Raw genomic sequence first — 17357 nt, forward strand, 5'->3', positions numbered from 1 at the left:
TGGTCTTTTGTGACATAATAGCTATCAATGTATGCTACATTTCGTGAGGTTATCATGTAAATGGCACAAGTATTATAGAAGTAATGAAAGTTTTGAGACCAAATGTTCAATAGGTAAGGAAATGACAGTTTCTAGAATATCGTTTTCTTTTCAAAATGAACCGCAGATTGGATGATAAACAAGTCCCGCTTGTTTTCTAGAAAGATTAGGAGAAATGAAAGTGCCAGCTAAGAAATAAGCATTTTCGAACGTTTTACAAATTTTTGACAATTTTTTTTCTTGTTTTTAAAGGTAAGGAAATGACAATTTTATTTTAAATTCAAAGAACTTTACATTCGTGTATCTTTACCTTATTAAGCACTCAACTACTCGAACCTACCTATGAATGTAAGACTTGTTCTTGCCTATTAATACTACATTCGTTGACACATAAGACTTAATTGTCATTAGTGCAATCCTCTCGCATTGCAAAGCACTCTAGGTGTTCAATTTTCAACCAAAAATAACTCACAAGTACAAATCCCTCCACCGTGCTGGATTTAAATCATATAAATTCACCATAGTAGGTGCTGAAAGCCGGACATACACAACTAAAGGCCATGCAAAGAAATTGAGCATTTGTCACAAACGAATGGCTTCACAACGAGGGAAAGGTAACTGTGTTTTCTGTAAAAATTGTAAGGAAATGACAATTACTGTGTTAGTTGATATCTTTGCCCTGTGAAAGAGAACTTTGAGTTGACATCCATAATAAGTATTCACGGAGGGAGACGCAAGCTTTGCCTCAATGTCGTGGCTTCTTTTTAATTTCTGATCTTTTTTCAAAAGAAATTGGTCTCAATTTAGGTAAGGAAATGACAGTTTTCAGAATATCACGGGCAGGAAGATTTTACTTTTTTTCGAAAAGTCTTGTTTTTTTATGTTTAGTGGAATGATGTAAACGTAATTACTATGCTCCTCTGAAAAAAAATCCTTCCAAGCAATTGCAGAGCTAGAATTTTGTAAAAATGGTGAAAATTTGGTTACCATGGCAACGTCAAATGTCAAGGTCATTCACTGACCGTAATAATTTGTTAACAGGCAAGTTTCAAAAATAGTTACTGAGTTTGGTGGTGTTTGCTTGCATATTAAAAGTTAAAAAGGTTATAAAGGTTCAAAGTCAAAGCGGGCAGAATCCCCCTCCCCCTCTCGGTCTAGAAAGGGTTAACAGGTGCCTAGAATAGAAACCACAGTAGGATGCCAGTTTTGAGTACTGGGACTCGCCCCTATGTGTTTTAACAAAAATGCCTTATAACGAGAAGAATGGTGTACACATAACACAAACATAAAAAAATCCCTTTGACCTAAAGATGGAGACAAAAAAAAGCTTTTTCATATCACAAAGTTCCAACTTCACAGAAATGTTTAAACTTCAAAGTTGGCTTATTTTTGACCAAAAACCCCTGAACCTACCCCTTGGAAAAAAGTCAATTTTTGGACTCAATACGAATATTCTTTTTGGACGCAAAAAAATATTCTTTTAAAAGCTTCCAATGGAATCAGTGTGTCCAAAACGTCCCCTGAGAATTTTTTAGGCCTCCCAAGGAAACAGCGACAAAAAAGTAGCCCATTCTCCGTCAGTTTGCTATCTTCTTGCTCGTCTTGGTCTTCGATTAGATTCTTACATTCCTTGACCCACTTCGAAAAGCTCTCCAAGGAACAGAAGTAGAGCCTGATGGTGGTTCCTTTGAGCTTTTTTTTTCTTTCTTAATCTTGGTCTGGCTCATTTGTCCCAAATGTCAAAGGACGTGTCCCGCGCTACACAATCCAAACCTGTTCCATGTGAGTCCAACTCTCGGAGCAAATATGGACGTGCCTCGTGTTGTTAAGTGCTTGTGCGACAGGTGTGTCCCCACCTGCAATATGACGCTGGAACCTATAGAATTCGAACTGGCCAAGAGATTTCTCTCGAAGACTGTGGTGCATTTCGGCTTGTTGGTTATAGCTAGTCCTCCCATTTAGCGTCGCTTTTTCGGCTTGTTACTACTTCTTCAACGCCCTCAGAATCTGAGCCGAATGTTGACATGTCTTCTACGTCTTTTTGACCCTTTTCAAAAAACGCTTCCTGGGCAGGGTCGTATTCAGGGTCGTCTTCGAAACTCTTTGACTCAGATTCCTAACTCTCAGAACAGTCGGTAGATTCTGTTTCCGTACCAAAATTGCTGTCTTTGTCGCTCTTTTTCTTTCTTTTCTTTGGTGAGCGCAGTGACATCAGTTTGCAACCTCTCTGCCTTTCTCTTTTTACCAAATTTATTATTATCAGTTTCAGTAAAACAAAACCCTGCCCTGAGAACTGGGGTATAGAAACTTATGTATCCAATCTTGCAAGATTTTCAACTGCCCGAGTGTTCGGTTCCAACTGCGACAGTGCCAATATGTAATGCCCCCAGTAGCGTGCTTGCATTACGTTTTATTGGCTCATCTTGGCTTTACTAAATTATTTCATTCTTTTGGAGGACAAGTAAGTATTCACCTCAGATTGCCCTTTATAACAATTATTTGAATGCGCGGAAAAAGCCATTTAACTATCATGTTCGTATACCGGAGTAGTTTTAACTTTAATTTGTTGATTTCATTTAAGCACAGCGTTGCAATTATTATTTAGTTGTATTGTGTAAAATATAATCACATCCAATGTATTTTACTATTAGTCTATATTTATTGCCAGGGCCTATAATGATATCAGTTCTTACTTTTGCCAAAAAATGAACAAAAAAAACCAATTGTAAATAAAGGCATCTAACTGGATGAAGGCTGACCAATCGTTGATTTGAAACGGGCCATAATTTTAACAAAAAGCACTGAATGACGACAATTTTAGTCATAAATTACTGCAAACAGGTAAGTCGTCGAAAGTAGTGTCTTTGTTAATGATTCCCCATAAAGAAGAGAAAATGTTCCTGTAAGAAAATGACAATGTAAGGAAAATGCAATTTGTGGTAGGGATTACATTGTCATTTCCTTATGTGTAAGGAAATGACAAAATTGAGGTAAGGAAATGACACTTTTTTGTAAGGAAATGACATTGTCATTTCCTTACTGTAAGGAAATGACATTTTTTTGGTAAGGAAATGACATTGTCATTTTCTTACTGTAAGGAAATGACACTTTTTTTGTAAGGAAATGACAAAAAGTAAGGAAATGACAGTAAGGAAATGACGGAGGAACATCATCATTACCATTATCATTATCATTATCATTATCATTATCATTATCATTATCATTATCATTATCATTATCATTATCATTATCATTATCATTATCATTATCATTATCATTATCATTATCATTATCATTATCATTATCATTATCATTATCATTATCATTATCATTATCATTATCATTATAATGTTCCTGAAAAGTCATGTCCTTACCTTTCTCATGATAATCATAAAATCGCTTGTAAAATGTGCATTTTACATGGGAAACCCCTAATTTTTTCACAAAGCAAACTTCTGGTACCTATATTATCTGTGCTAAAAGAACAGCAATGTTGCCTTAACTGCCACCGAGAAAAGGCGTATTGAAATTTCCAAAAGGTAAGGAAATGACGAAAATTGGGGAATCTAGGAAGAAAAATTGCTAGAACTTTGCAAATTTGCCTAATAGATGATAAAGTCATTCCCCACAGCTTCATTTGTATTCCCCACGTTATCATCCATGTTTCAGAAAAGCGACCTTTTGACGAAAAAAAAATCTAGTGCAAGTATAACGTCTAGTACAGGTTTCAAAGTCAACCTCACGACGGAATTGCCATTTTTGAGTTAAATGTCTCTAGAAGGGCTAAAAATAGATGATAATGCCTGGTCTTTTGTGACATAATAGCTATCAATGTATGCTACATTTCGTGAGGTTATCATGTAAATGGCACAAGTATTATAGAACTAATGAAAGTTTTAAGACCAAATGTTCAATAGGTAAGGAAATGACAGTTTCTAGAATATCGTTTTCTTCTTCAAAATGAACCGCAGATTGGATGATAAACAAGTCCCGATTTTTTTCTAGAAAGGTTAGGACGAATGAAAGTGCCAGCTAAGAAATAAGCATTTTCGAACGTTTTACAAATTTTTGACAAATTTTTTCTTGTTTTTAAAGGTAAGGAAATGACAATTTTATTCTAAATTCAAGGAACTTTACATTCGTGTATCTTTTTTGTATTAAGCACTCAACTACTCGGACCTACCTATAAATGTAAGACTTGTTCTTGCCTATTAGTAGTACATTCGTTGACACATAAGACTTAATTGTCATTAGTGCAATCCTCTCGCATTGCAAAGCACATCAGGTGTTCAATTCTCAACCAAAAATAACTCACAAGTACAAATCCCTCCACCCTGCTGGATTTAAATCATATAAATTCACCATAGTAGGTGCTGAAAGCCAGACATACACAACTAAAGGCCATGCAAAGAAATCGAGCATTTGTCACAAACGAATGGCTTCACAACGAGGGAAAGGTAACTGTGTTTTCTGTAAAAATTGTAAGGAAATGACAATTACTGTGTTAGTTGATATCTTTGCCCTGTGAAAGAGAACGTTGAGTTGACATCCATAATAAGTATTCACGGAAGGAGACGCAGGCTTTGCCTCAATGTCGTGGCTTCTTTTTAATTTCTGATCTTTTTACAAAAGAAATTGGTCTCAATTTAGGTAAGGAAATGACAGTTTTCAGAATATCACGGGCAGGAAGATTTTACTTTTTTTGAAAAGTCCTGTTTTTTTTATGTTTACTGGAATGGTGTAAACGTAATTACTATGCTCCTCTGAAAAAAAATCCTTCCAAGCAATTGCGGAGCTAGAATTTTGTAAAAATAGTGAAAATTTGGTTACCATGGCAACGTCAAATGTCAAGGTCATTCACTGACCATACTAATTTGTTCCCAGGCAAGTTTTAAAAATAGTTACTGAGTTTGGTGGTGTTTGCTTGCATATTTAAAGTTGAAAAGATTATAAAGGTTCAAAGTCAAAGCGGGCAGAATCCCCCTCCCCCCACGGTCCAGAAAGGGTGCCTAGAATAGAAACCACAGTAGGATGCCAGTTTTGAGTAAATGCCTTTTAATGAGAACAATGGTGTACACATAACACAAACATAAAAAAATCCCTTTGACCTAAAGATGGAGACATTAAATCTAAATGAAACTGACATCTATTCAACGGGTAAGAATACATTTGCAGGAAAAAAAGCTTTTTCGTATCACAAAGTTCAAACTTTACAGAAATGATCAAATTTCAAAGTTGGCTCATTTTTGACCAAAAATCCCTGAACCTACCCCTTGGAAAAAAGTCAATTTTTGGACTCAATACGAATATTCCTTTTGGACGCAAGAAAATATTCTTTTAAAAGCTTCCAATGGAATTAGTGTGTCCGAAAACGTCCCCTGAGAATGTTTTAGGCCTCCCAAGGGACCAGCGACAAAAAAGTAGCCCATTCTCCGTCAGTTTGCTATCTTCTTGCTCGTCTTGGTCTTCGATTGGATTCTTAAATTCCTTGACCCACTTCGAAAAGCTCTCCCAGGAACGGAAGTAGAGCCTGATGTTGGTTCCTTTGAGGTTTTTTTTTCTTAGTCTTGGTCTGGCTCATTTGTCCCGAATGTCAAAGGACTTGTCCCGCGCTAGACAATCCAAACCTGTTCCATGTGAGTCCAACTCTTGGAGTATAATATGGACGTGCCTCGTGTTGTCAAGTGCTTGGGCGACAGGTGTGTCCCCACCCGCAATATGACGCTGGAACCTATAAAATACGAACTGGCCAAGGGATTTCTCTCGAGGACTGTGGTGCATTTCAGCTTGTTGGTAATAGCTAGTCATTCCATTTAGCGTCGCTTTTTCGGCTTGTTACTTCTTCTTCAACGCCCTCAGAATCTGAGCCGAATGTTGACATGTCGTCTACGTCTTTTTGACCCTTTTCGAAAAACGCTTCCTGAGCAGGGTCGTATTCAGGGTCGTATTCAGGGTGGTCTTCGGAACTCTTTGACTCAGATTCCTAATTCTCAGAACAGTCGGTAGATTCTGTTTCCGTACCAAAATTGCTGTCTTTGTCGCTCTTTTTCTTTCTTTTCTTTGGTAAGCGCAGTAACATCAGTTTGCAACCTCTCTGCCTTTCTCTTTTTACCAAATTTATTATTATCAGTTTCAGTAAAACAAAACCCTTCAATGAGAACTGGGGTATAGAAACTTATGTATCCAATCTTGCAAGGTTTTCAACTGCCCGAGTGTTCGGTTCCAACGGCGACAGTGCCAATATGCAATGCCCCCAGTAGCGTACTTGCATTACGTTTTATTGGCTCATCGTGGCTTCACTCAATTATTTCATTCTTTTGGAGGACAAGTAAGTATTCACCTCAGATTGCCCTTTATAACAATTATTTAAATGCGCGGAAAAAGCCATTTAACTATCATGTTCGTATACCGGAGTAGTTTTAACTTTAAATTGTTGACTTCATTTAAGCACAGCTTTGCAATTATTATTTAGTTGTATTGTGTAAAATATAATCACATTCAACGTATTTTACTATTAGTCTATATTTATTGCCAGGGCCTATAATGATATCAGTTCTTACTTTTGCCAAAAAATGAACGAAAAAACCTATTGTAAATAAAGGGATCTAACTGGATGAAGGCTGACCAATCGTTGATTTGAGACGGGCCATAATTTTATCAAAAAGCACTGAATGAAGACAATTTTAGTCATAAATTACTGCAAACAGGTAAGTCGTCGAAAGTAGTGTCTTTGTTAATGATTCCCCATAAAGAAGAGAAAAAGTTCCTGTAAGAAAATGACAATGTAAGGAAAATGCAATTTGTGGTAGGGACATTACATTGTCATTTCCTTACTTGTAAGGAAATGACAAAATTGTGGTAAGGAAATGACACTTTTTTGTAAGGAAATGACATTGTCATTTCCTTACTGTAAGGAAATGACAATTTTTTTGTAAGGAAATGACATTGTCATTTTCTTACTGTAAGGAAATGACACTTTTTTTGTAAGGAAATGACAAAAAGTAAGGAAATGACAGTAAGGAAATGACGGAGGAACATCATCATTATCATTATTATTATTATTATCATTATCATTTTCATTTTCATTATCATTATCATTATCATTATTATTATTATTATTATTATTATTATTATTATCATTATCATTATCATTATCATTATCATTATCATTATCATTATCATTTTCATTATCATTATCATTATCATTATCATTATTATTATTATTATTATTATTATTATTATTATTATTATTATTATTATTATTATTATTATTATAAACAAATTAACATGTGGGGGCAGCGTTGTCGAGTGGTAAGGGCGCCGAACTTGAAATCCGGACGTCCCGGGTTCAAGTCCCGCTCTGACTTGTTTCTCTGTAGCCCCGAGTTCTGGTCTGCCTCCTGCCATTTGTGAAGTTTAAGGCTCGGCCCCACAGCACTTGTGCTATAAACACTGCCGAAGGTAAATAAATAAATATTATTATTATTGATTTGACAATAAAAATTACGGGTAGAATCATATCAACGTTTCGGTGTCCTCATGACACCATCATCAGGTCAAAATATAATATTCAACAGATAACAAGAATATTAATGTTTAAGTTCATAAGAACTTGAACTTGAAGATTAATATTCTTGTTATCTGTTTAATATTGATATTAATATTATTAATTTAATATTATTTGTAATATGACCAAATATGCACTAGACACTGATACCTACAACGTTACAATTAAACAAATTATCTTGATACATACGAATCTTTAAATCTGAGAAAAATAATATAAAAATACATTATCAGTCAATTATCCAATAGAATAACTCCACACGCCATTCACAGCAAGCTAAAGCTTTCCTAAAAGTATAATACTCATTCAGATCATTCGTTGCCGAAGGCAACTTATTTCACGAGGCATGATCTGCTGGCATGAGCCCCTTGTCACCAAACGTTCCCTTCGGTTTTCAAAAGCCTTTACCTATAAAAGCCTAACTTTCCAAAAAATGTTCTTTAAAAAGCAAAAGCGCTGGTGGTGGATCAAAAACCTTCGTAGCCACAAGGTTTTCACCCCGCGGAGGAGAAATGAGCGAGGGAGTCACTGTGAAGCAGTTGGAATCAACTTATTTCTGGTCTCCTGTGGGAACAACTGAATTCTCCATTGGTGTCGTTATACCTGTTTCTTATGAAAGAGAAGCTTTGCGCACCTTACCAATCCCTGAAGGTAACCGAAATTTTATACCCTTACTCTTAAATGTCTTTCATGATAATACTCTTTATGTACTGTTTAAAGCTACTGTATTTAGAATTGCTGTTGCGGTTACTTCCAATTTTCTTTTTACGTTTCAATAGCAAATAGTTCCCGAATTCACGTAAAGCCATTGACCGCGTAAACAAATCAAATACAACGTTGACACCTCTAACGATGATTACGTATCTAGCTTGTTTTTGAACTTTTTTTATTAAGTTCTGTCTGCAACCTTGTAAGCTCCGAGTGTATGATTTCATTAAACTGACCCCAGCATTCGAGCTGTGATTAAAACTATTATTGTAGTTTATCAATGCATGCAAAGTTCATCATTGTTTAACCTTGTCTCTGAGCTGAAATAAGAGAATACTCGCCTAGAATTCGTTCATTACCTCAGTGTGAAAAGAAAATGTTTGCAAAGACCCGCTGTTGCAAAATCAACGCATAATCTGCTAAAAATGATAATGCTCTACTGTTGCCTATCAATAGGTTATTCATTCAAATATCACCGGATAGATTTGGATCCACCTGCAACCCCTTGCTTATATTTTGGTAAAGTTGTATCTAACGGTAAGTGTGAATCCACCAATAAAATATTCAAACATTTGATATCGTTAATTAAGTGAAGTGAATTTCTGTTCCCGATGCAAACCACAACGATTATAAGCATCGTACTATATTGGATGCAGGACTAACATTCATGTACTTGTTGGAACCAATCTTGCGTCACCTATGCCACCGAACGCTACTTGTCAAGAGGTCAGTGCCTTTCTTTCTCTTTAAAACGAATAGTAGGTTCCAAGTAGATAAACTTTGTGCCCTCAGATTTAATATAGCAATTAAAGCGTATGATTGCAATTCACCATATTATGAACGTGAAGGATCATCGTTTATAATTAGCACATTTGAATGCTTTGTATTATCCAGGCCCCAGTTGTTCAAAGGGCCGATAATTTACCACTATCCGACAGTTCCAATCTGTGCGAAGATTTCAAGCGAATATGCACACCCTAATCACAGTCTTGTTTGGGGGTGTACGAAAACCTTGGACAACATTTAATGTGAAGTATATTTTTAATTTAATTTAAAATATGTTTACCTGTGTCATTATCATTACTATGTCACTATCATCACCAAATCCAATCACTATAGCCACAACCTCCCATGGCCACCTCCACCATCATTACCACCATCCTCCTCCTCCTCCTCCTCCTCCTCCTCCTCCTCCTCCTCATCATCATCATCATCATCATCATCATCATCGCCATCACCATCATCACCATCATTGTTGCAAATGATAAGTTTGGAAGCTAAATATTGACCCTAAATTAAATGGAAAAACAGCCCTAAATCTGTAAAGTATTGCTTGCGAGTGAATACAGTTTTGAGAGGGATCGTTGATGAAAATGATGATTTTTGTTAACACAAACAAAGGTACCTGTGACGAAAATGACAATCATACTTCATCTACTTATGACATCTTCCCTTGGTTAAAACCATTGGCAATAAAAGCCATGCGAGCGTCCACGAGGAGTGCACAAGCGTCTTTTTGCCCTTACTACCGATTCTCCTCTCCCCACCCTAGCCAGGAACACCTAGCTCTATTCCATTACTGAACGCTATATTCTTTTTCTTTCATATAAAGACACCACGGTGGTGAAATTTGCTCCATTGGCATTCGAGAAACCCTTGGAATACATTGGTCAGGATGAGACCATAAATGAGGTGCAGCGCCTGAAACAATACATGATGAGGGCATTAGGAAGTGAATATGCAAGGCTAAGAAAGGACATTCGTGACACCGTCACCGCTACTTGGAAAGCTGATCAGTTATGGTTGCGTAACAAAACTGAACTCACGCAATATCTGGTGTGGAGATATATTGGGACGGCAAATGGAGTTTTTCGGAAAACTCCTGGCACTGTGATACCTAAAAGTTTTGACCCGAGGACAAGACCATGGTAGGTGCATGGCGTATTTGATAAACAGCATGGTTAAGGCCCAACAATTAAGAAAATGTATTTATGCCTGCTAAGAAGGAGATTAATTCGGAGGCCATGCAAATAAACGTTTGACTCTGTAATAACGAATTAAACCTTTTCTTTAATTTATCAGGTATTACACTGCATTAAGCCACTCCGGCTTAATAACCCTTACAACTCCATATTTGGATCTCGGCGGAGCTGGAGAAGTGATAACCGTTGCCCGAACATTGTATCAAAACGAATCAAGTGACAACGTCCTCGGAGTTATGGGAGCTGACTTTCCCTTGAGATATTTCTATCGGTACGCATGCGTAACTAGGTTTTGAGAGTTTTTTGCTGGCATTTATCTGCGTCACTTAGTTTACCACTAATTTTATCACTAAAGTATAGGTAGTTGTTATTGAGGCTATAGTCAACTGAGAATTTGCAAAACCTCTTGCATTTAAGGCCCCATCAAATAAAATAAATTTGTAAATATGGCATAAGGAGCATCTTTTTATTGAAAAATTAGTAGCAGCACATCCTCTAGCAACCATTGTGGCTTTTATGATTATGATAGGAGCGATCCCAGTTAATGGATTCCCTTCAATGATTGGAAATCTGGTCAGTGGGCAGTTAATGGGGAGACTGTGTGTGTCCGTTTTGGGTTGGGACATGAAGGTATAAAAACAATAAAGACATATGAGTGGATGCCATAATTAGAGATTACTTTTTATAGACAAAAAAATAAGTCAAAGTAACAATAACGGTGAACATCCCTTAATGGAGATGGATAATGGAAGTGTGGAGGTTCTAGAAAGGAAGAAGAAGAGCAAAAGACACTCTTAATATAGTCACTTTTTCTAGCATCTAACCATAATTCTTTATTATTTTATACCTCCATCTTCCTTACCCCTCCTCCCCCCCTCCCCAAACACACACACTCTTCCCATTAATTACTCATTAATTTCAAATTAGCGGAGGCGTAAAGGCCCGTTCAACGGTTTCTTTGTTGAACATACGTTCAACACTTTTTTGAACCAAATGTTGGGGCGTTTGAACAAGTCGTTCAACATTGTCAAAGGCTTGTTGAAAGCATGCCACAAAGGTTGCTAGACAATCTGCTTGCTATCACTAATTTTTTAAATAAAAATAATTTTCGACTCTGTGCTAATATTTGGCTACTCGTGGTAACGTAGTCTATTCTTAATTAGCAAATTTCTTCAATTAACAATTTATAGGTTACTCACGAACGTTTATCCGACGTGCAATGAGAACGAGAATTCATGCTTTGTGATGGATGACGCTGGCTTCTTAATAATGCACAAAGACTTCATGCTGTCCTCAACTACCGCAGCAGACCTGGAGCACGTGCACATTACGCAGAAGGAAAAAAACATAGCACACGACCTTATAAACAAGGGTTTCTTAATTAAGAAGGAATGCCGTAATCTAGAAGGGATAAAGAAACAAAGCTTTTATGAAGTGAATTCGAGAATGGGTGGAATTGAGGAGCTGAGGATTGGCGGCGACAATTATGAGCTGGGACGAATTAATGGAACGAACGTGTTCTTAGGTCAGTACAAGTTTAGTTTTTACATGAACAGAATAGCAATGCATTTAGTTGTATGGTTATTGATAACCCACCGATTAATTTCCGCATGACGAGGCATTAATGTTTATAGCCTTTAGGGTGGCGGTAATGACGACAATGATGATGACAAAGATAGTGTTGACGATGATGATTACGATGATGATGATGATGATGATGATGATGATGATGATGATGATGATGATGATGATGATGATGATGATGATGATGATAATGATGTTTCTGCAGGTGTTGCTGTGCGACGTTCCTCAGATCCGGTTTGTCACTGTGCTCCAGAAAACATTTGCAAATCAAAACTAGTTTGTGAATGTCCTTGCACTTCATCTTTGGATGATTTCCAGCACTGTCGGTTTCAGTACCCAAACAGCAGGTTAGCGAACAGGGCCGGGTTGTTCAAAAGCCAATTAACGCTAATTTAGGATTAAAAGTTAACCAAGGGTTTCATTCTACTCGTTAAAAATGGTTCTTAAGGTCAATTTCAAGCTAATGGTAAAGAAAGAGTCTAAGTCAAAACTGAGGGCCAAAACTCGTTTGGAAGAATCTTTATAGTTTAGTAATTAAACTTGAATCAAGGTTCACCTTGGTCCAGGATTAACTTAATTGAACAACTGGGCCCAGTTCTTAAATACGTCAATTTTTTACAATGTCTAATTTTTGTGCTTAGACTGAGTCGGAATGGAACAATCTCTTTTTCTTGGCGATTTGAGCCTAAAAATCTCTTACAAATGCACGATATCTGGCTACTTGTTGCTTCCAGTTGTAGGCAGATGCTTTACGTTTGTAAAACGTAAGAACCCTTGTACAGCTTTTTTTGTTCGCTATGCTGTCAAGTGGTAACTTTATCTGAAGTTTTAACATATTGTTTTCTTACGTGTAGCCTTCCTATTTGTCCACCAATCGTCCCTACAGTGCAACCAGATGATTCCAGTGCAATGGAAAAGGCCTGCTTAAAGAAATGTTTCGATCCCCGCTGTGACGAAAGAAACAGTTCGCAGTTGTGTGAGGGTATTGTTAGCTGTTATTGGTGTAAAAATAACAAGGTTAGCATCCCTCTTCGAAAAGCCTACTGCGCAAGCGACGAACGTTGCTTTAGAGGGAAAGAGTCTTCTGCTAAGCAATCTGATGGTAAGTTTATTGGTCAATCCTTGGTAAACGTATACGCTTGTTTTGTAACCATAATGAAATTCTAACAACTTTATTTTTTCACTTAGGTTCGTACAGCAAGTTTACCTTTTACAAAAACAATTTTTTTTAAATGTAGATCAATTCTCTGTTAATGAAAATGAATTTCTACAGATGACGGAGCAGAATGCAGCTTTAGCACAAGCCATCCCACTGCAGGTTTATCAACTGGGACGAAAGTTGGAATCGCTATTGGATGCGTACTTCTTTTGTTGGCGATCATCTTGGTATTCTTAGTAAGTAGTTTGCTGTTATTATTTGTACTATACAAATTAATTTTGCTGAATGACTTATTGATAAAATATAAACACCAGGGAAGGAACCGTTGTCATAGCATTTTCAAGTTAGAAACAGATCTCGTTCTCACCCTCATTTCAGATTTTATTCAACAATCCTTGTCCAAAGTATATAGCATAAATCAATCATTAAATAAAGCAGTCATTAAATATATTATTTTTAGATGCATTCTCGCAATAAACAAAAGCGAGGTGGCTCTTTCATATTCATGAAAGTTGCATCTGATAATTATTTAGAAAACTGTTCACATTCTAGCTTATAAATTTGCAATGTTGGTACATCTTACCAAGCACTCGCTTGCAAAGGACATGAACCACAGTATAAAGTAACTTTTTACCCCCCCCCCCCCCCTCCCTTACTCAAACTGTGCCCCCCTTACTCAAACTGTGAGCGAGACACAAGGGAGAATTTTCGCACTTTTAGGTACGAAGTTTACTGTCGATCTTAAGTCGATCGGAAACACAATGGGTCGAGACCAAGCCCATGGCCAGTCCATACTAGCGGTCTCAATGGCAGAATGCAGAATATCACAGAACCAATTGAAAAACTCTTATTTATTAGGTTATCAGGTTAAATTCTGTAAAATGTCACCCTCTTTGAATAGTCTTACCCTACGTATCTTACCTCAGTGATATATGTTAATGAAAATTGTTTTCTTGTGTGTAGTATGTTATGAAATACCACCGCAACTCAGAGAATCCACCGGAGAATAGAGAAAGAAATGATTCCACAACACGAGTAGCCGCCAATCCACCCTTGTCAACATCGGTACCCGACGTATTGGTGAGGTCAATTCACAATCCAGCTTTTCTGTACGAGGAAATAGACGCAATGAAACCTCCACCTGAGACACATCCAAATGTCCAGAATCAGTGGCAACCACTTTTCAACGAAATGTCAAATTATTATGCTAATGAAGTCCATAACAATGGGAACATTGACCCTGAATTGAATGTTGCACCACCTGCTAATCCAGGGAGGACCAGCCGGTCCAGCAGCGACCCACCGCCACCTGTTCCAAATACAAGAAGGCCGTCCGCCCAATTTACTCCTCGAATGACAAGTCTAACAGATGTCAATCCAATGCCACCACTTCCCCCAAAAAGGAGGCCTTCGGACACTCCAGATCCCCACCTCAACCCATCATTTAACTCCAACACAAGGATGCTCTCAGACGACACAGCAACTACCACCTCGTCAAATCCCATTGGCATTACCAACCAAAGAAGACAATCGGATGGTTTAGGAAGAGATATTTCCCCCAACCCACCTACACTTGTTCCCAGAGCGCTAGCAAGAAGACCTTCAGAAGGATATCCTTTCGAGATAATATCTGAAGTCCCTCCACCTGATGGTAATTCTGGTCAACAAACGGCCATCTACAGCAACTTTCCGATATCGCCCATTTCTGAAGCAGGAGAGGGACCCAACAGTGACTAGGGTGAGAACGATGAGACAGATGACGATGGCTATATCCAGTGTATCCGATTATATCCCCAGAATGATCAACATAAATAATCGCCAAGTTCAGAACAAACTCCTACTCTCTTTAGAGAACTTGCTAACAAGTGTCCATTGATAAGTGTTTAGTCGTCAGGAATGCCAACTCAAAGAATTCCCTATCCAATATTGTATTTGCTTTACCGTTTTGTCAATAAGCGAGACTTGTAACTAGCACCAACAAAATTTCATTACTTATTCATTTATCTTTTAGGAAAGTTTCTGGAAATTGTTGTTAGAGTTAACTCATTGATGTTGGAGATATCAATGATTTAAGTAGAGGGAGGTCTTGGCATCCACTAAAAAAAGTGTTTTACAACAAAAGTTATAATAACAAGCTTCAGCTCGGTGTTTTACCCAAGCATTTACTCTTTCCTTGAAGTTTAAAGCTATCTCAGTTGATTTAATTTTGCATTTGAAAAACTGCTTCTTTGGAACAGAAAATGTGGCCGAAGAAAACTAGTGTTTGCAGGTTTTGACTTAGTACTTGTCAGAACATAAAGATAAGTAAGGGACAGTACACAGTTTGTATTTAATCCGTTAGTTTAAACTTTCTTGTACATGTATCATGTATCGATCTCCTTGGTTTTTGAGACCTCTGGCACCATTCAAGGAGACAGTTAATTAATTCATTTATTCTTCAATACGTTGTTTAAGCTGAAAAATACACGTTTTTAACATTATCATGAAGTTTTTTAGAACCTCTTTTGTTTCGCCTGTTTATCACACAGCTCTGCTTTTTCAGGGCTAGGGTCCATTTGTCGGCTGTTGTTTGTTCTTTGGTCCGTTATTGTTTTTCAGCCAATACCGTGAGCCGCTCTAAGAGTTGCATGGTGCCCCTAATTTTAGGGCGATCGTCAAATATTTCTTCTTTAACAAATAGATTCCATTTTCCCGGTGCTTCGGTTGTACCCTGATGACGCACAGAAGACGTTAAAACGTGGTGAGAACAAAGAAGTACGCTACGAGCCGCAAATGAGTAGCGTGACTGATGTTCGTCCGCGTTTTGACGTCCTTTGTACGATATTGGAGTACAGAGCCACGGCAAAATGAAATCTATTTGCCCAGTCAAAAACTTTCGAGCAAACTTTTAGACTACTACACAAACGCAATTGTGACCCGCCATTAGAGTTTAATCCAAGAGAATTTCACAAATATCTTTTTCAAAACTAACTCTTTTTTCCAGAAGGAATTTCTGACCACAAAATACTAGAACATGTCAATCGCTTCACTGCGATTTGTGTTACATTACTCGCCATTGCAGAATTTGTATCAGCGAAATATTTGGAGAAATATTTCCACCTTTTAACGTCACACTAAAAGTTCTAGCTTTTTTTTTAGCCTGGAACGGTCTTTTTCGAATTTTTCATCGGGAAATATTGCTTTCGTGCGAAACTTTGCCTTTGTTTGTCGGTAACTCGCCAAAACAGTAAAGCAAAACTTTGTAGACCAGTCACTCTGGCAGGACTCTTGACTCAGATCCCGTGCTCCGGTCACGCCCTTCGATGAGGTCTTTCGTGCGTCTATGCTCTGACCACAAATTTCCGCTACACCAATCAAAACGCGAGTTTTACTGTTCATTGTATGATCTAAATACATAATGACGTGCACCTTAAAAAAAACTGTTTAAAAACCCCCTCCCTTCACTAAGAGTCCACCCGTTTCCGGTCAAATTGATTGATGAGGTTAACAAATCTTATTAAACAGTTTACAAAAGTGCCGTCAATGTTAAATAAAAATACCTCGTGTACCACCCATTTGCTGCAGATTAAGCCTATCAGTTTTCTTTTAATGAAAAATAAACAATTAAACCCGAACTCCATATATGCAACAGCTTATAATTTAAATCATGCATGCTTCTGTGGAAGCAAACAGTTCAGGTGGTTTCATAAGTTCCGCCAAAAATGTAGTTTGAAGTCATGAACGCCTCCGTTTGTGTACGTCACTAGGGATTTAGTTTCGTGTACGCAAGTCAAAAGATCAGATCTGAGATCAAGCCAATAAAAGAGAAGTCCCATATCGTGAACCAGCAAAGCTTTGTTTAACATATTTTTCAGTGTAGTCTGCGTGATGCGGATTATGTTTGCTTTACATGCCGACACCTTTATCAACGCGTATTAAACAACATAAAGGATCTACGATCGGGAATCACGTCAAAGAGCAACATGGGAGAGAAACAATATTGCACTAGGATTCAAGATCATGCGGAAATGCCTGAGCAAACTTGACTGTCTAATTTCCAGATGCGTTTTTATAAAAGACATAAGGCCAATACTACAAACAGTCTGACTGAATCCACTTAAAGCGCTAATTATTTTGATATTTACCCCTCATTCTTTTAGTTATTCCTTTGTACTCTTTAGAGTTTTGTCACTTTCATTTTGTAATGTTTAGGGCCAGTTATTTAAACAAAGTTTAACTTAGGCCTTGGCTTGAGACAATCAATAGGCCTCCAAATCTCTTTATAAGTATTTTATTTTAAGTAGATAAATAGCATTCTTGTCTGGGATGCAAGCTTTCT

The 17357-nt window shown here is 37.4% G+C and overlaps 1 protein-coding gene across 3 annotated transcripts in view; it reads left to right on the top strand.

The window, feature by feature from the left end:
• The window catches only part of LOC146459185 (VWFA and cache domain-containing protein 1-like), a 36271-nt gene extending 20745 nt beyond the window's left edge, over positions 1-15526 (top strand). For all 3 annotated transcript variants that reach the window (XM_085089932.1, XM_085089934.1, XM_085089933.1), the window contains exons 7-15: positions 8055-8257; positions 8771-8851; positions 9927-10242; positions 10397-10567; positions 11487-11821; positions 12086-12227; positions 12735-12982; positions 13154-13275; positions 14003-15526. In XM_085089932.1, the coding sequence (XP_084946058.1) occupies positions 8055-8257; positions 8771-8851; positions 9927-10242; positions 10397-10567; positions 11487-11821; positions 12086-12227; positions 12735-12982; positions 13154-13275; positions 14003-14776 (2392 nt within the window). In that variant the 3' untranslated portion in view covers positions 14777-15526. The remainder of the gene's footprint in view (positions 1-8054; positions 8258-8770; positions 8852-9926; positions 10243-10396; positions 10568-11486; positions 11822-12085; positions 12228-12734; positions 12983-13153; positions 13276-14002) is intronic.
• The last annotated feature ends 1831 nt before the right edge of the window (positions 15527-17357 follow it).

This window comes from Pavona decussata, unplaced genomic scaffold (assembly GCF_977016875.1).
Source record: "Pavona decussata unplaced genomic scaffold, jaPavDecu1.1 SCAFFOLD_223, whole genome shotgun sequence".
NCBI lineage: Eukaryota > Metazoa > Cnidaria > Anthozoa > Scleractinia > Agariciidae > Pavona > Pavona decussata.